General features: G+C 39.8%; 2 protein-coding genes across 6 annotated transcripts in view; one reads left to right on the forward strand and one right to left on the reverse strand.

The window, feature by feature from the left end:
• Positions 1-8,209, reverse strand: part of Uso1 (USO1 vesicle transport factor) — a 63,962-nt gene extending 55,753 nt beyond the window's left edge. Inside the window, exon 1 of one of the 4 annotated variants that reach the window (XM_074041990.1) lies at positions 8,084-8,209. Coding sequence is in view for 3 of the 4 variants with exons in the window: in XM_074041987.1 (XP_073898088.1) it covers positions 7,925-7,990 (66 nt within the window). In the remaining variant the exon portion in view is untranslated. Of the gene's footprint in view, positions 1-7,924 lie in introns of all 4 variants that reach the window. The other 3 variants (XM_074041987.1, XM_020182906.2, XM_074041988.1) reach the window with 3 other exon arrangements.
• Positions 8,210-8,377: 168 nt separating this feature from the next.
• The window catches only part of G3bp2 (G3BP stress granule assembly factor 2), a 75,896-nt gene continuing 61,336 nt past the window's right edge, over positions 8,378-22,937 (forward strand). For both annotated transcript variants that reach the window (XM_020182894.2, XM_020182897.2), the window contains exons 1-2: positions 8,378-8,533; positions 8,634-8,753. The gene's annotated coding sequence lies outside the window, so the exon portion shown is untranslated. The remainder of the gene's footprint in view (positions 8,534-8,633; positions 8,754-22,937) is intronic.

The raw sequence follows: 22,937 nt of genomic DNA on the forward strand, positions 1-22,937 counted from the left end.
CAAGCATGAGGTTCTGAGTTCAAACTCCAGTGCTGCCAAAAGAAAAAAAGGGGGTGGGGGCAGCTGGAGATGTGGCTCAAGTGGTAGAGTTTCTGCCTATCAAGTGTGAGGGCCTGAGTTCTAAGCCCCAGTATTGTACACACAAAAAAGAAAAATATTAAAATTAATTACTATTTTAAAGTATATTATTTATACGTACAGAAATGAAATTCATTCACTTCTGAGTTTTGGTAAATATATATCAAGGATATTTTTAAGAAAATAAAGATGCTTTTTATCTATTGAACTTGTTTTTAAAAAAATGAATTACTTCTATTCCCAAATAAAATGCTGGGTTTTAATGGCAAGTACATATTCTATTCAATTGAGGATTTTAATTAAAACTTTCTCATTAATAACTTAAGACAATTAAACTCAAATCAGGAAACCATATTCCAAACCAACGAATCAGAGGTAAATAGTTTATTTATGCAGCACTATTACACTGAACTATTGCAGATACTTTGTGTCAGGTACCAACATGGCCTTTGTTTAAGGCTTTTTGTGGGGGCTATACCGTTCATCTCTTCTTCCTTTTAGTTTCTACAAGCTGTGATTTAGCTGGACAGATGGTTGGCCACCCTGACTACTTCTAAACTTTCCTTACAGCTTGGTATGAAGTGTGACTGCCAACAAGTTGTACCTTCAAGGTCACATTCTGAAAAGGAAACTATTTGTTCTTCATTCCTTTCTCCTTCCCCCAACCTGGAACTTGAACCTGATGGTAATGAAGAACCTTCAATGATTCAAACAATACAGCATCCTAGTTGCAGAAAAAGATGAAAAGCAACCACCAGGTATGTTGAGGAGCAGAGCCACTCTACTATAGAAAAAAACAAAGCAAAGCAAAACCATCAAAAAAAAAACCCCAACAACAACAAAAAACCCACCAACCAACCAATTAACCAAAAACAAAAACAAAAAAAATCCACAAACCACCAAAAAAACAATACCAAGTTTAGGCTGGGGATGTAGCTCAGTAGAGAGCATAATGCATAAGGTCATGACTTCAATCCGCTGCATCAACACACCCTCCTCAAAACAAAACCCAGGTTCTTCTCTTTTTTTTTGGCAGTTGTAGGTTTGAATTCAGGGCCCCACGCTTGCTAGGTAGTGCTCTATCACTTGAGCCACTCCACCAGCCCTTTATTTTGTGTTGGGTATTTTTAATAGACTCTCTTTTGAACTATTTGCCCGGTCTGGCCTTGAACCACAATCCTCCTGTTCTCTGCCTCCTGAGTAGCTAGGATTACAAGCAAGAGCCACTCACTGGTGCCCAGCTCAACCTGTTTTCTTGAAATAAATTTATAAATATTTTGTAAAAATCTCTGGGAAAAGTACTATGTTCAATGATTAGTGAGTAGAAAAATCTCCAATGTCTACTGTTAAATTTTTTAAAAAGCAAGTATCAATATAATTTCACTCTTAAAAAGAAATTCACATGTGTAAATACACATATTGCTTTAAAAAAAAGTCACACACTAGAAAGATACATACCAAACTTTATTAGAAATTACTCCTGATGATAGAAAGTGAGATAGACTATACTGATTTATTTCCAATAAGCACTTCTTCATTCTTGCTTCAATAACAAGAGAAAAAAGTTAAAGAACTTTCCAGAATATATTAGATCTTGCTTTTTTTCTAATAATCTGCTCTAACATACCAACTCATTGACTCACTATCTGCTTGATGAATACAACCAATTCTCATTGCTCATGGCAGTTACGTTCTATAAAGTCACCATGAACACTGAGTTGATGGATAATGAAGTATTGCTCCTAAGGGAAATACAAGGTCAGTTTCCTGTGAGCCTCTGGTCACAATGTTTTCATCAAACCAATCAATATAAAACCTTGTTCTTCTATTTGTATTTCTCTTTAAAGACATCTAACTTAACACATATCCTTATTTATTAACACTGAACTCATGGCCAAGAGCACTATAACTCATGCCTGAGTGAAACTTAAACTAACACACACGTTTTCTATACTGTACATCACAGCATTCTTGTGCTTAGGAAAACCACCCAGCACAACATTAGGAGGACATTTTTAACAGGAAAATCCCCAATAAAAGACTAAAATGCTAAAAATAAAAAATATAAATAGACCATGAAAAGGACATTTGTTTATAGTACAAAGTACAAGGACTGAAACAGAAAGGAGAGCCTGGCCTTACCTGACCTCACTTGGAGGTGCATACATTGAATAACTCAAATTTTCCACTGCTCTGCACATGTCCCCAAGTAACCATGAAAGTGCTGCAACATTAGTTTTGGGGTTACAAATACATTTTGCTGAACAGGCAAATTTACAAATAAGGGATTAATGAATAATAAGAATCCACTGTACCCTAAATATAATTTTTCTGAGTCTATTTCATTATCTGCAAAATGGAAGCAAAAAAATAGATGAACTCTAAGGTTATTTAATACTCAAAATTTGGAATACTTTAAAAATACTTGATTTTAATTTAGTAAGTAATAATATTGTTACTATACTATTTGAAACCTACTTGACCTGCGTAGTGTTTAAAACAATATTTAAGCTAGCTTTTAAAATGTAAGAGTTCAGAACTGCAGATGTGACTCAAGCAGTAGAGAACTTGTTTTGCAAGTGTCAAGCCCTGAGTTCAAATCCTAGTTCCACCAAAAAAAGTGTAATATAAAATCAAAAGATTTCACAGAAAAATTCAGATTTGTATCTTTTCTTGAAAAACACTGGCCTGATGGCTAGTGGTAATTAACACTGTATTTCATACAATTTAAGAAGCAATCGCTTTCAAGACTCCCTATTTTTTTTTAACATATCATCAAGAAAAACAATTAAAATTACAAGCTATATTCTCATTTCAGATGTTTAAATGCTAATGTGCATCTGACTTGGTAAAAATGTGGCATATATAGCATTTATTACATGCTAGCTCTGTCCTAAAATGATTTATATTTTAAAATTAATTTAATCTTCACCAAAATCTCTATAGGACAGGTACTACCTACCTACCTTTTAGAGATGAGGCAAATAGGCACAGTGGTTAAGTAGCTTGTTTGTGTTTAAAAGCCACAAAGTGGCAGGAAGGGATTCAAAGTAAGGAAGTTTGAGTGCTAACCCTCCCACATTCAACTGGCTCTTTGGGCCCACATTTCTGGAGGTGGCAACTGCCTGGTGTTGAGCACTACCTATATCCTTAAGTCAAGATTGGGCTTCACTGATCTTTCCTCTAACCTGCCTGCTTCACTGATGCTACCCAGCTAGAATTTGAGTGTGTGATTCTTGTATTAAACAACTGAATACTATAATATGAACAAAAAATAGTACTAAAGAGAAAAAAAAATTGAGCAAAATTTAGATCAGACTTAATTTAGAAGAACCAGAAAGAGGGATAATAGGAAAAGTGTAAGAGACACAAGTTCTTCCTGTAATTAATATAATGCTAACTAGGTATTGGGGTTTTTTGTTTTGGTTTGGTTTTTTATGGTTATTCCAGTTATAACACTGACCTACTTATTAACATAAAATATGAAACATGAACCCGAATGAGTTTCATATTACATTTATATTAACATGGTATATGATGTACTTGATCAACCCAAAACTTTCTAAACTTAAAGCCCACACTCCTTAATAATAATTTTAATTAACAGCTGTATCTACTGTTAGCCCTTTTGTTTTCTGAGCCAGCTGAACAAAACTGGTCTAAAAAAGAGAGATGCCAGAGCAGCAAAGTAATTCTGTACATTTTTTCTGGATGTTAACAACTTTTAAGTCTCAGAATTCAACTTGAGAGCAGAACACACCTTATGATTTATCATCAAATGTATTCACTGATCTTGGGATTTTTAAGAAACTTGGGATTTTATTTTTAAAGGGTACTAGTTGAAAGGCAGATGTAAAACTAAGCACATGTGAGCATTCATAAGTCTAAGTAAGATTTTTACTATAATAGTGTTTCTTTGTACCCAGTAAAGTATGTCAAGGTTAAGAAGGCTTCAATCATTATAAATCAATGACTTTCTCTACTTCACATTAAAAAAAATTCAAATTAAAAAGTACTTGACTCTAAGATATAAAAAGCTTAACGTGGATAGAATTCCAGATTTAAAATACTTCAGTATGTCACAGAATTGTCAGCAATTCTAAGACACAAACAAGCACTTACTATTTGACTGGTTCTGAAGAACATCTTAATTCGGGCCAAAGTTACTATTAACTTAAAGTATGAAAAGACAGGTACAATATAATCAATAATCAATTTTCTCATACATTTAAAGACACAAGTTCAACAAGAAAAAGTATGGGCAGGGATGTAGCTCAGTAGTAGAGCACTTAGTCTAGCATGTAGGAGGCCCAAGTTTCAATCCCCATCTCACACACACACACACACACACACTCTCTCTCTCTCTCTCTGACACTCTCTAAAGAAAAGGAAAGAAAAAGGAGGAAAACAGTCAAAGCAATCAGTGAGCTGAAAAATCCCTAACTGAAATGTTTGATAGAAGTTTGACACAATGAATTTCAATTATTTGAGAACTTTGATTTCTAAAACCCTTAAGATGTAGTTTTGTAATACCTGTAATACTAGTATTTATGTTGCTATTATTATAGAGCTGTGATTTCTTTCAAATAAAACTATAATTAATTCACTTGCTGAGCATGTACTAGGGAAAAACAAAGTTTGAAATACAGGGTTGAGCTAGGTGCTGGTAGTTCACACCTGTAATCCTAGCTACTTGGGAAGCTGAGATCGGGAAGATTGAGGCCACCCTAAACAAATAGTTCATGAGACCCCATCTCCTAAATAACCAAAGCAAAATTGATGGGAAGCATGACTCAAGTGGTAGGGTGTCTACTTTGCAAATGTGAAGGCCTGAGCACAAATCCCAGTCCCACTATAAAGAAAAAAACCAGGGCTGGGAGAGTGGCTCAAGTGGTACAGCACCTGTCTAGTAGGTGGGAGGCTAAATTCAAGCATGAGACGAGTTCAACCCCCAGTCCTGCCAAACAAAAAAAAGGCTGAATACATATGAACCCTGAACTAAAAGTCACTTTAACAGACTACAAGGGATAAGGTGTGTGTAAATGGTAGGAAGCACGAGAAAAGTACAATCTAGTTATGAAGCAAAGGCAGTTCAGGGGGAAAAAGTTATCTGCAGTGTGGTGAGGGAAAGAAGTCAGAAATGCAGATTAGGGAAGACAATGGTGATGAATTTGAAGACCAGATACAATTCAGACAAAAGAGATCTTCCATTTAGAAAGATGAGAAAAGATGGAAAATTACACTTAAAAATATATAGTTTTGCAGAAATAAAAGAAACTACATAGTATTAAATGATATAAGTTAGAGGTTACAAGCTCTAATAAGCCAAATACCCAGACCAGATCAAATCATCAACCAAAGTATCTAATATTAGATGTACTCCACTGATACTCTAAATATACTTCTAGTGACCTACGACTCCTTATTGTACTTCCTCATAGAATGAGATGTTGACAAATTTTATTCATACTGTAGCTCAGAGTATATTGATTCTCTTCAGAAGACAAATTACTTTTTCAATTTTGACTGTATACACTCAAAGTTAAGCAATAACAAGGACCCTTACTTTCCTTTCAGCTTATATATACAATATACACAAGTGACACCCACGCTACATTTTGAAATCATGATATAAAAACTATGTTGTTCCATTCACAGTGACAAGATCAAAGTGTTCTAGTCGCAGCTCTTCAATACTGTACAAGTTGCTTAGTAAAAGAAAGAGGCCTGACCTGGATGATCTATACGAAATTGTTCAGCTACTCAGGAGGCAAAGATAAGAGGATCACAGTTCAAAGCCAGCCAGGGCAAATAATAGTTAGCAAGACCCTATGTTGAAAAAACCCTTCACAAAAACAGGCTGGTGGAATGGCTCAAGGTGTAGGGCCTGAGTCCAAATCCCAGTACCACACACACAAAAAAATCCTATATTCTATGATAAATTCTATACCATCTTTTCTACAGAAGTCATTGCAACAAGTATAATAAAGGGTATTCTTCCTCTAACCTACATGCAGTAAAAAACTAACCTTTATTAAGTATTTACTAAGTGCCAACTTCTTCCTATTTCTTCCACTTAATCCTCAGTACACCCTTAAGCTCAGGCACTGTCTTTACGTTATTTAGAAAGTATTAGAGTACTGCTTATCTAACTTCTGTCCAATTCGATTAAGGGTGAAAAGATCAGGATTCAAGTCAGGGTCTAATTTCAAAGCAAGTTCTAATAAGCCACAGTTCAAAAGCTGAGTGTCTTGAACACAAAAACCAGACAAAATAAGGGGACAAAGGCTAAAGAGGTAGTTTGTGACTATGGTAATCTGGAGAAAAAGCATAGTTTTCTGATAAGAGTAGCTTGCGCCTGTTGCCATGTGACAATTGACAAGGAAAGTCAAATATCATTTGTGTGAATGTGTGTACACTTATGTGTACACATATGAGAGACGAAGAAGGGGAGAGGGAGGAGGAGACCTGAATTTTAAATGAAACCAAGAGATTCACTAGCTTTCAGCTTCTGCTTTAAACAGTTCTAATCTGTGTTAGGAGTGTAGTCCAGTGGTAGGTATATTGCTTGTCTGGCATGTGCAAGGCCCTGAGATCAATTCTCAGTGCATGTGCCCCCCCCTCCAAGTTCTAGCTTAGATTTGTGCAATTAATTTTAGTGCTGTATAAATTTCCAAAATTCCCAGATAGGAACTGAAATATGGGCATCAGCAATAAAGTGTAGGCTTTGAAGGAAGTCACACCTTGGTAGAATCCTAGCTCTAAGATTTTGGTCAAGTTATTTCGCCTCTCTAAGCCTCATTCCTTCACTTGTAAAGTGAAGATACTATCACCCACCTTACAGGGTAAAACTAAGGATTAAAGGAGAATGTGGAATAAAAGAGTTCAGCCTAGCATCCAACACAAGGTATGGGCTTGACAAATGCAAACTATTATTGTTATACTTTACTGTCCCAGTAACAAAGTTGATTCTGACAACTAGTCAAAGTTTACCTTTACATGTCACACTTACTCACTTTTCTGTAGATCTAATGTTATTCTTAAATAAAAAGTTTTTTAGAAAATGCCACACACTATCATTTCCAATAGACTCTAATGAAACTTCAAAGTAAGTGCATCTAATACCTAAAATCTAATCAACTACCAAATACTGTTTTTGTTGCCTAATACTTTTTTAATGCTCTTAAAAATCGAAGAAAGGCGGGAAATGTGTCCCCAAAGTGATCTGAGCATGAAATAGCTGTACAATGTGAATTGAGTTAGTTTGCTAAATGACACAGTTTTGGGTGAGCCTGAAAATCGGGCGTCTTAACTAATGGCACTAGGCAGAATAACCGTCCTTTCAGTTGATGGGACAGAAGCAGGTGGCCCTGTGCCCTAAAGAATATCGTTTTATTCTTAGCCACAAGCTCTCGCCAACAGCTGAGTCTTAAACCTCCTTCCCGTCTTCCCCAACGCCGCGTGTCAGCGGGCCAGGGAGGCAGCCGGACTTTAGGATCCTCGGGCCAGCGGCGGCGCCAGCTGAAGGGAAAGGGGGAGGGGCAGCGGCGCAGGGGCGTGGGTTCGGGTCGCCGCACCTCTGCCCCGGATCCGTCCACTGCGGCCGCTCTCCTCGCCGGGGCCGCGGGGCGCGGCTGACAGTGGCCGGACGGGCCCAACGAGCCGCCGCGGTGGGGCGCGAAGGAAGAACTCGGGGGTTCTAAGAAGGGAAGAAAGGCAAAGGGAGGGCGGCATCTGAATCCCCGACCCACGGTGGGGCGCGGGAAGTGACCTCCAGGCCCTTGGGTCCTCCGTCCCCGTCCTTACCCGGACCCTTCCCAAGTCCCGAACCCGCCGCTCCTCTCACCGTCTCGGCTTCTGTGTGCTGGGGTCCGGCACTCTGACCCCCCATTACCCCGCGGAGGAAATTCATCTTGCCGCTCAGTCACCGGCTTTACCAGCCCCTTCGGGAAAGAAAAGACAACTTCCCCAGCCCTCCAGCAGGGCCGGGTCCCCAAGCCCTTACTCTGAACTCCCCGGCCGCGGCCACCACCGCCTCCTATTCCACAGCCGCTCCAGCCCTCTTAGCCCGGAAACAGCGGCCGCCCCAGGCCGAGGTGCGCATGCGCGGGTACGTGGCGTTACGTGGCAGCTCGAAGGGCGAAGGCAAAAGGGGAGAGGAGGCAGCCGCAGTCCGCCAGGTTCCGCCCACCAGCCGGGCCCCGCCTCCGCCGCAGAGACACGCCTTTTCCCCGCCACGCCTCCTTCCCCCGCCCTTTGCGGATGGCTCCTGCTTGGCCAATGCCGCCCACGTGGTTGAAGCCCAGCCCAGCCGGCTTGAGGGGATCTGATTAGACTACGTGTTTTGGCTTGTGGGGTGTTTAATTGTTGCCGACGGAACTTGCGGCAAGCTATCAAATTTGGGGTCTTATTCTGTTGAGTCGAAAGTGAAATTTTCCTTCGGCCAACGTGACAGGTAAGGGGGTCCTGGCCCCTGGGAGGGTTCGTTTGGTTCTTTGGTGTAGCAGTACGAGCTTTGTGGCCTTCTGATCCCTGTGAATTGCATTTCTTTACAGGGCTTTGTTTGATGTAAGAACGGTGCTAGAGACCCCCTCATTCCACTGCCACTGGAGGGCGCATTTCTCAGCTCTTACTCTTCAAACCTGCTAAAAGGAATTCCTAGATCCACACACCAGGTACACCGCTAATTCTCAGTGTTATGAGGAGTAACCCCATCGAAACCTGCATTTAGCTTACTCTAGAAGAAATTGGAAAATAGAAATATATTGTTCCCAAGTGTGAGTTTAGTAACGAGTTAGCATGTTTTGTTATTAACTCTCAACTCCTGCATTTTCATTGTTTCTTTCTTGAACATGAAGAATGTCATTTTTCCAAACCGGTATGCCTGTTCCTTTTGAAATGAGGTTGCCAGGTACACATGTTTCTGGAGTAGTCTTGTAAATTTCTCGAGCTTGAAAGCTCAGTCTAGTTAGCCAACTATCTGATTCATACACCTTTCCACTTGGATTCCCTGTAGATCTCAGAGTCATTGTTTAAAATTGAACTCATCATCTTCCCCAGCCTCCCTTATTAAAAAAAAAAAAAGTCAACATGCTTCCACTGTGTGCTCTGCTATGCTCTATAGTACCACTATCCAAGTAATTGCCTGAGGCAGAAGGAGGAGATTGGGAAATCTGTGACTTTCCACCTTCATATGTCCAATCAACAGTCGAGTGTATGATTTCTATTTATAGAATGTATCCCATTTAGGTCCTTTGCTGTCCATCCTCTCCTCCTGTGACATGTTTTATATTCTTCTCATCATTTCTCACTGAGATTACAGCAAGAGTCTCCTAACTAGACTAGTTTGTCTGCATTCAGCTTCCCGCCATTGCAGTGTCCATTCCACTCTTGGGTAACAAGAAGAAAACATTGGTTCATGTCAGTCCTCTTCTTAGACTCCTCCAGCTGTTCCCCATTCTCTAGAATAAAATCCAAATTCCTTAGTTTGACCTACAGGCTTGTTCTGATCTGGCTCCTGCCTCCTTTCTAGCCCCTAAGCACACACATACTCTGGGCATTTTTCTCTTGCCTCATTTGCCCTCTCCTTCATCAGGCAAATTCCTGCTAGTTCCTTAAGCCTCAACTCTGGCATCATTTCCTCGAATCTTTCCTTGAAATCCAGATGCTTATCTACATGCTAGCATTTGGCAGATATTAATATAAGGTAGACGCTTAATAAAAACTTGTTAAGCCAAATTTATTGGCAGAACCATGTTACCCATTTTTATATCTCTGTTGCTTACCACCGTCTCATACAAAGAAATGTTGATGGATCAATGAATAAATCATTGAAAGAATGTTTGAGTGTTATGCTAAGGAAGAGGGTACTTTTTTCATTTGTGGAGTGGAATTGTGGAGAACACATACCATATGGTGAAAGTTCATTTTTTTAGTGCCAAGGTTTTAAGCTGGGGTGATTTGAAGAACGCTAGAGTAATACTGCCAAAAATCTATGTGTTAAGCATTGTCCTCTACTTTAAAACTAAACACTTGACATTTTACTTCAGACATTTTCCATGGGGGCATTTTGTTGCAACCTAAAAAAAGTAACCAATAAATGCTCGGCATTTTAATACCAAGTTATGCGTGCAAAGAACCTCACCCAGTCCCTAAGCCTCACCCTTTCCTGAGCTTCACCTCCTCTCCTCCCTGAGCCTTATTCTACCCCATCATCAGGGATGAGGATCTGAGATGGGTGGGGGGCCTCAGGATATTGACTCCTCTTATTATTCCATAATGAAGCATAACACCTTGATATTTTAGCAAGGTTGTTTTTAAGACAACGGCCTTGTCAAAATGTCCTGTATTTTTTAAACTTTGGTGAATATGATAGGTTACTATACTTTGGTAAGTATAGTAGTAAGAGTGTATTATGAGTTTTCTTTCATTTGACCTCTTTTCTTCCCTGGGCTGAATCCCCTGTGCAGGAAGGACTATGGGCAGGAGGGATGGACAGTTGGATGCTGAGGAGATGAGGGTGGAACCATCCAAGTTCTCTGGCCTTGAGATCTTGCCTGTACTCTAGTGCCTGAGAACAGGGGAGCTACTCCCTACTTCCACTCTGAAGTCAAGGCAAAGAGGGTGTGGTATCTATTTTGTCTCCCAATTAGGGCCTAAAAGGGGAACAGAAGCATCATGACTATGGAACAACCATAACATGGACGATGGACTCCTTGTTTAAGAGGAAGAGGGTTACATATTAATCCACTAACACTGATTTATGGAGAAAAGTTAGGGAGTATGTCTTACTCCTGTTTATACCCTTTCATCATCTTGGCACAAATTCTTTAACATGGTAAATGCTTAAGAACCTTTTGTTTAATAAAGGAAGAAAAAACATGAAAGAGTTGTGACTCCCTGACTTACACTATTATACTTCTAATTTTCATGAATTTAGGCATTCCAGATAAGAATGCTGTGAATCATTAAAAAATACATAATTCAAAGTTTTAAGCAAATAGGAATGATTTTCCTTTTTCTAAACCAAACCTGACAACAGAGCCTCTAACAAAATTCATTGGTTTTCAATCCATTTTACTAAATTGCTTCCTTCAGTATCTCACTTCTCCCATCCTTTCTTACTTTTCAGTGGAAAATTCAGCTAAGACAATGAAGCATCATTGCACAAGATTGTTGTTTCGTTGGGAGGTGGTGGTAAGATGGAGCATTGTCTCTACTTGCTTAGGAGGATGAGTAGAAATCAATTTGTATTTGAAATATATCACATACAGATTTTTAAAGAGTAGTTACTGGAAAATCAGTGTCCAAAAACAAGTATACATTACTATCCATTAACTGAACAACATCACAACAAAATAAATTGATAATGGTAAAGCAGCAGTCAAAATTCCCAACTAATAAATAATAACTATGTCAACCACGTGATACTCTTTATTTGCCAAGCTCTGTTCAAAATGCTTTGCATAAAATAATTTACTTGGAGGTGTAGCTCAGTAGTACAGTGCTTGCCTAGCATTAGTGAGGCTCTATATTTAATAGTTCAATAATACTGCTCGGTACTGCAATAATAATAATAATAGTAATTTATTGAGTCCTCACAACAACCCTATAAGAAGGATAGCATTAATAGTCCTGTTTTAGTGATGGAGAAATGGGTCAAGAAAGTTAACTGAACCAATGAAGGAACTGCTAGAAGTGGCAGAGCTGAGCAAGAGGAACAATCTGGCTCTACAGCCTGTTCTTCTAAGTATTATATTATCCCACCTCTCTAGACTAAAGACTATGGTCATACACTGAGTGGAAAGTCCTACACAGCATGACCCTTCTGCCCATTTGTTCTTTGTGCTTGGTCTTTGCTGTGTTTGGAATGCTTATGTCCACACAGAGGTTTGCCTCACTCCCTCACCTTCTTTAAGTTTACTCAAATTTACATAAGTCTTTCCTGACTGTTCTAAATTGCATTCTCCTCATACTGTCTCTCGTCTCTTATTTTTTCTTTGTAGCATTTATCAGTGTGATGCATTAGTCTATGTACAATATTTCTTGTATTGCATTCGATCTACTACACCATCAAGTGTACCTTTGACAAAGGAAACAAAATAAAACAAACAAAAAAACCCTTCAGTTGTACAGTGCAATCTACCAAAAGATACATCCTGGTTTCAGGTTTTAAAACATGGGAAAAAATGTGAATTGTAGGATTAATGAAATATAGTACATGTTTCACATATTTGTCTTGTTTGTTGTCTATTTCCCCACCAGAATTCTAACCCCATGATAGCAAAGATTGTAGTTTTTTATAAATTATTTGATCAGTGTTTAGCAAAGCATCTGGCACATAATAGTAGCTTGCTAACTAAGGGACTTGAATGATTTCCCAAGTGAAGAAATCTCCACTGTGGACTGTGCGCATCAGAAGCAATACTGCATTGTTGTTAAACATGACATGGCAGTCAGAATTCCTCAAGTCTGAATCAATGTCCTCAGAAATTTTACTAACATACTAATTTTACTTTATAAATATTTTCATGACCTTTAATAACTAACTTAAACAGTAAACTTTTATCACATATAAACATCTATATAGGAAAGTACTTATATTTTTAGGATTAGATCTCAGGCCATTGTAAAAGCTATCTCAACCTCCTCCTTATGGCTAGCATGTCTTGCTTTCAGATCTACACTGGCTTTTCTTCTGTTTCCTTTAGACAGGCAACACATTCACATGGTATATTAGTCAGACTTTTCTATCACTGTGACAATAATACCTGACAGAAACAATTTAAGGGAGTAAGGATTTGTTTTGCTCACAGTTTCAGAGGTTTCAGTCCATTGTGTGTGGTGGGGAGGGCATGGCAGGGCAGAGTAGCTCACATTGCCATGGCCAGGAAGCAGACAGAGAGAATGCCTGCACTCACGCTGGCTGGCATTCTCCTTTTATTCCACCCAGACCCCAGCCTATGGGATGGTGCTGCCCACATTCGGGGTCTTCCTCCTTAGTTAATCCCTCTAGAAATGCATTCACAGATACACTCAGAGGTGTACTGTACTAATCAAGGCACTTCTCAATCCAATCAAGTTGACAGTCAAGATTAACCATCATACATGGCTAACCTAAAAAGTACAAAAGGGCATACAGTATATGAAAACTCTTCCTACCACTCTATAGATCTCCCTGGATATACAAACATGTATATGCAATCTCTTTTTTTAATAATACAAATAAATGTAGCACATTGTATACACTGTTTTCCCCTTGCTTTTTTTAGGGGATGGGGGCCGGTGAGAGTGGTACTGGGAATTCAAACCCAGGGCCTCATCCATTCTACCATCCAGTTATTTACCCAGCTCTACTTTTTTCTACATAAGGTATCTTGGAGATTATTCCATATCAATATATAGAAGGCTTCTTTATTCTTTCTTAATGTGGTCTATGAAGCACTTTTCCAAGTATGTTTAAAGATGTAGCAATTCCTTGGGAGAGGAGGGTACAAGAAAGAGGGTTCTGGCCGGGAGCCAGTGGTTCACGCCTGTAATCCTAGCTATTTGGGAGGCTGAGTTAGGGAGGATCGAAGTTGGAGGCCACCCTGGGCAAATACTTCTCAAGACCCTATCTTCAAAAATAATCAGAGGTGTGGCTCAAGCAGTAGAGCACCTGCTTTACAAGTGTGAAGCCCTGAGTTCAAAATTGAGTCCTCCCCCCACCTGCAAAAAAAGAGGGTTCCGGAGCCCTATCCTACTCCACTTGTTTTTGTTTGTTTATACTTCCTGTTTCATTCGAACAAAAAGATTCAGAGGCCAAAATGTTGGACGGCTACCCTTCTTAGATGTGAAATGTGACTGAGGCAGAGTCTTAGAATAGTTGAGGTGTTGCATTTGCTATAGAGCCCAGACTTCCTGCTCCATCTGTTTCAAAAGGATCAGTAATTGTTACCTACCTCATGTGGTTGCTTTTAGGACTTTATTAGATAATATTGGTACTTCAAACACAGTAAGTACTCAATAAAGCTTAGATTGAAGTCCCAGATTATCTTTGGTGTATATTATCAACTTCTTAACAACTGAACATTTAAAGATATACCCTGTAATATTACCAATTCAACTGTATTTATTGCATGTTATCAAAAAGTCTTGTTACTTCAAATGTGAGCTTAGTATAGGACAAGATATTTTCCTTAGTATCTAGCCCTTCAATATTTTTGGACCCTGTTCTATTGGTTTCTTTTTCCAGCTTCAAAGAGGGTCAAGGTAATTGCCAGCACTTACAATCCTATGATCTCCCAGATCCAAGTTCATCAGAGAAGATTCTGCTGTAGTACCAAAGTTTCCTTGGGTCTCGTTGAATCTAATTGGGTCACATGCCCATGAGTTGAGCCAATTCCTATAGTCTAGGATTTGAGAGGTTCTGATAGGCCTTTAGTAACATGCCTATCTCTAAGGCAAGGAGTGAGAGTCCTCTGCTTATTCCAAAGCATATTGCTTAAGAATAAGGGATAGGTACATTCCTCAAAGGAAAACTGGAGTACTGAGCCGGGAGAAAGTTTATCAGGATAGAAAAACAGAAGTTGCTTACTATATCCCCCAATGGACTTAACTGCTTGCCAACTTTCTTGTTTCATTTACTCTGCAAAAGTTTTAAAAGATCCTGCTAAAATAGCTACTGTTAGCTCATACCTGTAATCCTAGCTACTCAGGAGGCAGAGATCATGAGGATGGTGGTTTGAAGCTAGCCTGGGTAAATAGTTTGTGACACCCTATCTCAAAAAAAAACTCATCACAGAAGGGCTGGAGTAGTGGCTCAAGGTGTAGGCCCTGAGTTCCACAAAAAAAAAACAAAACAAAACTATATTGCATTGTATTTATATCTGTAAGCAAATCTCAAATCTACCTCTTTAAAAAAAAATATTGTCCGGGAATGTTTTCATTTTTAAGAAAATACAATAAACATAACTGCTTATTTATGAAGCATCCAGGTTAAGAAATTACATTTTCACTTCCAAAAGACTTTTTATAAAACTAAGTTGGGCACCAGAGGCTCACGCCTGTAATCCTAGTGACTCAGAAGGCAGATATCAGGAGGATTGAAATTTGAAGCCAGCCTGGGCAAATAATTCACAAGACCCTATCTTGAAAACACCCATCACACAAAAAAAAAGGGGAATGGCACGGGTGGAGTGGCTCAAGGTGTAGGCCCTGAGCCCAGGTATCGCCAAAAAAAAAAAAAGCAGAAAGAAAAAAAAAACATTGAGGAATAAATGATCAGATCCAGGTTCTGGCACTCTGGCATCCTGAGGAGAATTTGCCTGTCACCTCCCCACACCTATTGTCTTCTCCCTTGCCCTACATCTAGCTGAACAGACAGGTCCTGAATAGTTGAGATGTGGGATTGACGTTTTTATTGTCCCATTCCACAGCTAGAGTTCAGCCTTTGAAGTTCATATTATTGGCTGATGTCAAAGTTCCATGGTAGCTTAAAATGATTTATTATGGAGTCACTGCCACCTTCACCAGTAAGTCATGATCCTAGAGCAAGTTGTAGCTGATCTGTGTCATTTGCCTGAGTCTACAGCCAAGTGAACATATATGGGGGGAAGAAGTTAGCAGGGTTGTCTGTCTCTTGACATCAAAATGCAGTCTGTCAGAATAGACAAGGCATTGAGGCCAGCAAATGGTAGCTGATTCAGAGCAGAGTTTTTCAAAGTCAGCCCACACTCTCAAGGTCTTCTGGTTTTGTTTTGTGTGTGTGTGTGTGTGTGTGTGTGTGTGTGAGAGAGAGAGAGAGAGAGAGAGAGAGAGAGAGAGAGAGAGAGAGACTGGGGATCAAACCCAGGGCCTCCAGCATGCTAAGCATGCCTCCTACTTGAGCTACATCTACCACCCCAAATCCAGTTCTTTAATGAAATGCTAGTGGCCTGTGATTAGCAAATACACCACCCAGATAATTAAGATGGGCTCAACTCAGTAACTTGTTAGATGGAGGGCCCAGACCTGCATAGGCAGGTGGCTTGAAGAAAGAAGAGAGACTTGGATGTAGACATTATAATCTGCCAGCAGCCAGGAGTCCATCACAGTGACATAGAAGATAAGAAGGTGAAATCATTAGCAGAGAGGCTGTTTCCTGAGGCTGCTTACCTAGGATCTCATAAGCACCATGCTAGTTGTGGGTAGTATAGAGTTAGAAGAGCTCCAACTTGCCCATCCCATTTCTCTCTCCTCCCTATAGTACATATACATATGGCTTTCCAAGGCAGGGCCACAAAGTCAGTGAGACACAAAGTGACTCAGACCCAAGTCCTAGAAGTGCTCCCTCTCCCAAGTATGTGTATTGACTCCTAAGTAACTGAGAATCTAAGATCTCAATAGGTTGTTGAGGCAGCCAGTGTCCTTCCCGTGAGGGTGCTGCTATGTAGGTCTGGTTCTAGTATCTGGGTCAGAGCAAAAGGACTATGCCTGCATATTGGTATTTACTTTATGATTTGTTTTTAAAAAGTTCAGAATTGGTTGTGGAGGCATGGCTCAAGTCATAGAGCACCTACCTAGCAACTGAAGTCCTGAGTTCAAAACCTAGTACTTCCAAAGAACAAACCAAAAAACAAAAAGTCAGCATAAAAAGTTCAGAATTCATTCCGTTTAAGACCAATCAGTGCAATAATATTTAGTATATTTCATATTAACAATTTGTATCATCCTCAGAAGAGCCAGGGAATCTGAGGGGTTGATCTGGCCAGAACTCAGTGTCTTGCAGCAACTTTAGCTCTTCTGCCTAGAGCTCTTAGAGCCTCAGCCTCTGGGTAGCTGCTCAGCTCTCGCCAGAGCTTCCAGCTGCAGCACTTTTTTTTCTGCCACCTGCAAAAGGTGGTCCTTTCTGTGCTCTAAACTCTTGCCTTCCTTGGCCAATGAACTGCTTTGTTCAGAGAGCTTTTCTCCCTGGTTCCTTACTCAGCCCTTCCCTCCTTTTGGGGGAGATGGGGTTGCAGGAGCTGATAGATAAAGAAAGGGTAGAAGGGCTTCGAGGAAGGAGAAAGGAAGGAATGGAGGAAGGGGATAGAGTGGTGAGAGAGATCCAAGAAACTGAATGAAATTGCTGACTAATATCTGCAGCTAGAGTATTACACCCACATAGATACAGCTTTTTTCCCCCAGTACTTAAAATAGCTCAGTATACCAGAATACTGAAAACAGATGTGCTTGGTGTCTTGAATTATTGATTCAGCAAATATTCAAGTCTTTATGCTCTGTGGCAGGCCCTGCAGTAGGTTCTGTCCTGTGCATATCTCATTCAAGATCACTAGAAGTTCTTATTCCTATTTCACAGAGAAGGAAGCCTGGGCTTTCATCATGACAGAAACCAGAAAGACACATTTTCTTTGCAAATAGAGGCAGACCTGGGTTTCATTTAATCCTGCCACTTTGGACTGTGTGGCTTTGAGCAGTCTCAGTTGTCATATACTAAAACAAAAATTGTCTTAAGTAAATCAGGAGATAGATAGTACAGGACTAGTACAGAGGCTCTAGGAGTCCATCTGGGATCCAAGTTGCATCTGTGTAGTCAGACTTGCCATTAGGCCTTCTTTATGTTTACAAACTGGCTGCATCATTTCCAGCATTGCAGCCTTATTCTGGGCAGGAAGGCAGGTAAAGAAGTACAAAAAGCATCTACCAACTGAAGCACCCCTCCTCAATTCTTTCAAAAAGAATCCCCAAGTATAACTTTCACCTATATCCTTCAAATTTTTACCCTAATTGCTTTATTATTTCTTTCTCTTGAAATATTTACATTTCCCCCTAAACCACATGAGCCACTGGTACCCTGCTGACATGCTTTAATATTGAAGAAATCCCATTTCTTTTAGTGTACACACACACTTTTTGGTGGGACTGGGGATGGAACCCAGGGCCTTGACTATGCTAGGCAAATGCTCTACCACAGTGCTAAACTCCCAGCTGCATCTATTCATATTGTTTCCTGCTTCAGTAGTGTTTGCCAGTCTGTCTCCAGGTATGAAAACTTTCCAGAAAGCTCCATCTTTCCACTTCCACCCATTTAGTTAAGAACTGGATCCATCCTTAGCTGCTACAGTGCCTGGGAAGTGTGTTATTTTGATATTTTGTTTTGGTATGGTCTTATTCTGTCATAGAAAAAGGAGTAACCAAGTAAGCAACTTGCCAATCTACTAACATTGTTGTAATGATTATATTAAATAATGATTGACAATGTCCCCAACCTGTGGGGACAGGATTTTGTTTTTATGATCACTTTTAGTCACACAGCTAGTAAATAGCAGAACAGTTCCGCAAGCTCTAATCAAGCCTTTACACTATGATTCTCTTTCATTAGTTTTAAAAAATTTTATATTCTCTCAAACCTTTTGTCACACACTCCCACCCCCAGCTATATAACTAAAACTACCTCTATACTATATACTACGGTACTGTTTGTGGAGTGGTCCTATTAATTAGATAAAGATAGCACTTTGTAATCTAAATAGAAAAACCTGATTTATATTACTTTCTATTTGGATATTTTCACCTCCTTTACTGTCCAAGACAGTTGTCTTTTGGGGGGGGGCGGATTTATAGCGGTTCACTTATTCCCCCTGTGATCATAATCTGGAAAGATATAGGAGGGGAAAATAGAGAATAATAGCATTCGCTCTGATTTATAAACACAGTTGTGTTTATTGATTCTTTACAGTTTTGAAAATATTTAATAGAAGGAACAAAATATCTTTTCTGTCTTGCTAGTTATAATATTAGAATTTTAAAATTTCCTGTCACAAAGTCAATATGAAAGAACATGAAAATTTAATAACTGTTGGTAGCAAAATCTCACTTCATTTACCTGAGAATTTTACAATGAAAATCATGACATAATAATATCAGCACATGAAAGAAATAAAAAATGATGCTAGAAAAGGAATAAACCAGGACACACAATTATATGTACTGAATGATCACAGCTAAGTTAAAATATATACATAGGAAAAGGCTTAGAAGGAAAGTGTAGCAAAATATGAATTAAGAGCCAGGTGCTGGTGGCTCACACCTGTAAACCTAACTACTCAGGAGCAGAGATCAGGAGGATCTTGGTTCAAAGCCAACTGAGGCAAATAGTTCAAGAGACCCTACCTCAAAAAAAAAAAAAAAATCCTTCACTAAAAAAAAGTTTGGTGGAGTGGCTCAAGATGTAGGCCCTGAGTTCAAATCCCCTGAACTGCAAAAAAAAAAAAAAGAGTAGCTATATTTTGATGGAAGGATCCTGGGTGATATTTTTTTCTTCCAACTGTTCATAATTTCCAGCTTTTTTTTTTTTAATCACAAACAGTGACAGACTTAGAAAACATATTAAACAGAAACAGTTATGGAAGAGAAGCATCATCTGGAGTCCTAACAAAACTATTCATCTGCTTGGAAGGAGAGTCCCAAGGGCTGCACATTGCAGCAATGCAGCTGATGCCTGAGGTCAAATTTCATTCCATCCACTTGGGTACCATCTTACTCCTCCCTTCCATTCTTCTTTTCCTTTGTTTATTTTCTCTTTTCCTCTAAATATAAAGTACATGACAAGATTAATTATAAAAGAGAGATACTTGATAAAGTAGGAGGGACTACAAACCACAGTTTCCTCATGTATTTATTCAACGAACATGAATTGAGCAGCAACTGTGCCCCCTCCCCAGGGATTTAGCAATGATTAAAACAGACAAAAATGTTTGCCTTTGTGAAAATTATACTATTCTAGTGGAGAGAGAAATCAGTGTGGTTTAAGAGGTCCTGGAAAGATCTTTGGATCAAAAAATATCTGCCCAATCAACTGTCAGTGACTACAGTGTGCAAATTTATGTCATTTAGGACTTAGTCTTTTGGATCAACAAACATCTTTGAAAACACAAATTTCAGTGGAAAGAGTATATTGTCACTAGGCATACTAGTCCTTTACATATTAGCATGAATTCTGTCATATACCTTCAGAGTTCTGTGAGAGCCATGCTTTGCAAGAGAAGACATTTTCCTTGATGAGAGGACTGTTAGAAGGATAGACTTCAGTGGATTTCAGAGTTGGCAGTATGAGAATCTTGGGGAAAGAGGTGACTTAGGAAAGACAAGAAGAATTCAGAAAGAAGAATGGTAAGACTGAGAACAAGTTTTACCCTTAGCATAATTTTGTCTTGGGAGAAGACGCAGAGATCTTTCCAGGTTTTCTTCTGAAGACCACAGTTTTTGAAAGAGTGCCTTAATCTGAGCATTCTTGAGGGAGGTATCTGTGGCCTTCCCAAATCCCTCACATTGGGAAATACTCCTGAGTATTATCTCCCTTACAAATTGTACAAGAAATGAGTAAGAATCAGCTGGGTGCTGGTGGTTCATGCCTGTAATCCTAGCTACTCAGGCAGAGATCTGGAGGATCGCGGTTTGAAGCCAGCCCAAGCAAATAGTTCGAGAGACCCTGTCTCGAAAATACCTAACACAAAAAAGGGCTGGTGGAGTGGCTCAAGGTGTAGCTAGACCCTGAGCTCAAGCTCTGGTACTGCAAAAAAAAAAAAAAAAAAAAAAAAGAAAGAAAGAAATGAGTAAGAATCAGTAACAGAGCCCCATGGAGATGTAAATGCAGGCTCTTCACTAATTTATTGTATGGCTTCTTGCTCACATTTTTAAGTGGTAGTTTAGTTGTTAGACCCTGAGTCTAAAGATAACCAAGATTTTAAATATGAAGATGCCAAAGTTCTGCTGTCATTTGTATGTGCATTTCCCTATTTTCTGGGTTCACCCTTTACCTTTAAGTGTCTAGTCCATCCTGTTTAAAGGAACCCAAAGTCTCATGAGGGACTTTCCAGTCAAAGAAGGGTTGATTATAAGGATATAGGGAAACGTTCAGAGAATTATTCAAGAAGCCTGACCTCAAGAGAACTGGAGAGTCAACATGGAGGTGCTGTGGTATGTGTGTCAGGCTTCAGAATCTCTTTTGTCTATTCCATTCCTTTGCTTCTCTCTCACACCAGTTTTCTCTGTGAACTCACATGGCCTTTCTGCTGACCTGTATGTTAAGCTTGCAAATTGCCATTCTAGCCACTGCCTGGACCCCAGCCCAAACTCAGCAAGACCTCGCAGCTCAGCTCCCAGAAGCTGATTCAGTATGACTCTCAGAGTCTCGTTGGCTCAAGTTCAGCCACATGACCATCCTGGTCCTATCATAAGCTGTACTTAATAAACACTGTCCTATTGTTTCCTTTTTTAAAATCTTGACTTACAGAATGTAAGGCAAATGAGAGGGCCAGAAATCTGGTACATCCTGTTGGGAAGACCTTTTGGAATCATCAGTTTTACACTGCCTCTATTAACTGTTCCAACCTCTTTATTTTCCTGGGGCGGGGGATGGATCCCTAGGCCTCACACTGCTAGGCAAGTGCTCTATCACTGAGCTATAGTCCCACCCCTTTTCATGCAGAAGGAAATTATTGAAAGAGAGGTGATTTGTAGAAGGTCACAAAGCATAGTGATTGGGGTTTGAGATGAGATTTCTCTGTCTGCAGAGCCTGTGTTCCCTTTTGCTTTTCTATTTCAGTCTAGTCACTGGCTGCTTCTGACAGCTTAATGCTGGTCGTGGTCCTTACTTTTTCAGGCAAACTCGGTCACCTTGCAGAAGCAGATAATTTGTGAGATGGGGAAAAGTAACCGGTGGAGGTCCAGACCATCCACCCAGTCACAGTATTTCCCCAGTTGTTTCTAGCCTAACAAATCTCTGATTTTGCCAGAATTCATGGAGCCAAGACAAGGAGAGACTGCCTTCCAGGTTTCTCGTATTAAGTCATCCACCAGACTAAAAAGCAGTCCAAATGCACCCTACACTGTGTCAACTTTATGAGCTATCCTAAATATTCAGTAACAGTGTAGTGCCTAATATCTTACACAGTACCTGGTATGTGGTGAGATGTTCAATAAGCTTTTCTTTCTTTTTTCCATTAAATTCAACTAGTCCATTTTAACTTATATCCTCTCATAAAATTAAAGCCGACGACCATCAGAGCTGATTTGTTATTAACCAAGTGAGAATCCAGAGTGAGTTAATGAAGTTGAAGTATGTCTCTCTCCTGCCCTAAGTTATTTTTTGTTTTTTTTCGCTGCACTAGGTCTCATGCTTCCTAGGCAAGTGCTCTTACTGCTTGAGCCACTCTGCAAGCCTCTGTCCTAAAATAGCAGGTTCTTTGGGAACAGGGACTACTGGTCTCCAGCATCTGTATAGTGACAGTCACTCCATAAGTCTTTGTTGAATGGAAGAAAAAAAAAACAAAAAAAAATTAACAGGTTAGCAACCCTTAGAATAGATGATACTGTAAAAAAGAAAAGAAGAAACCTGTACTTGTTAAATAAAAATAAACCACAGACTTTAAACTTCTCAATGGAGAGAATGAACCTAGACCATGTTTTCTCTCCTCAGGTCTCACAAATTCCTCCTGCACCAGCATATTGGCCTCTAGGGGGCACTGCTTCCCCTGTAAGGCTGTGGGTCAGGTGGTGTGAATCTTGTTCAGCTGTGCTGAGTTCTAGCTGCTAAGGAGAGAAGTTCAGAGTAATGTCAGACTAGATAATCTACCTCACAAGATGAGTTTATTTACCCTCAGTTTGCAGCTCATTTAGGATTCTGGCTTCCTGGCTTCCTGGCTCTTTGACTTTTCATGGAGACTGGGCTGTTTTTACTCCCAGCATGCTAGAGGCTGCAGTAAAACAAAACATGCAAATCCCTTCCCAGAACCCAAGTCTAGACAGGGAGAAGGGTAGTCACCTAGATTCCTCAAGATCAGGCCAATAGACTGGCAAAGGAGTGGTCATGACAGCCCTCCCAAGACTTACCAGGGCCC

This window comes from Castor canadensis, chromosome 9 (genome assembly GCF_047511655.1).
Source record: "Castor canadensis chromosome 9, mCasCan1.hap1v2, whole genome shotgun sequence".
NCBI classification, from domain to species: domain Eukaryota; kingdom Metazoa; phylum Chordata; class Mammalia; order Rodentia; family Castoridae; genus Castor; species Castor canadensis.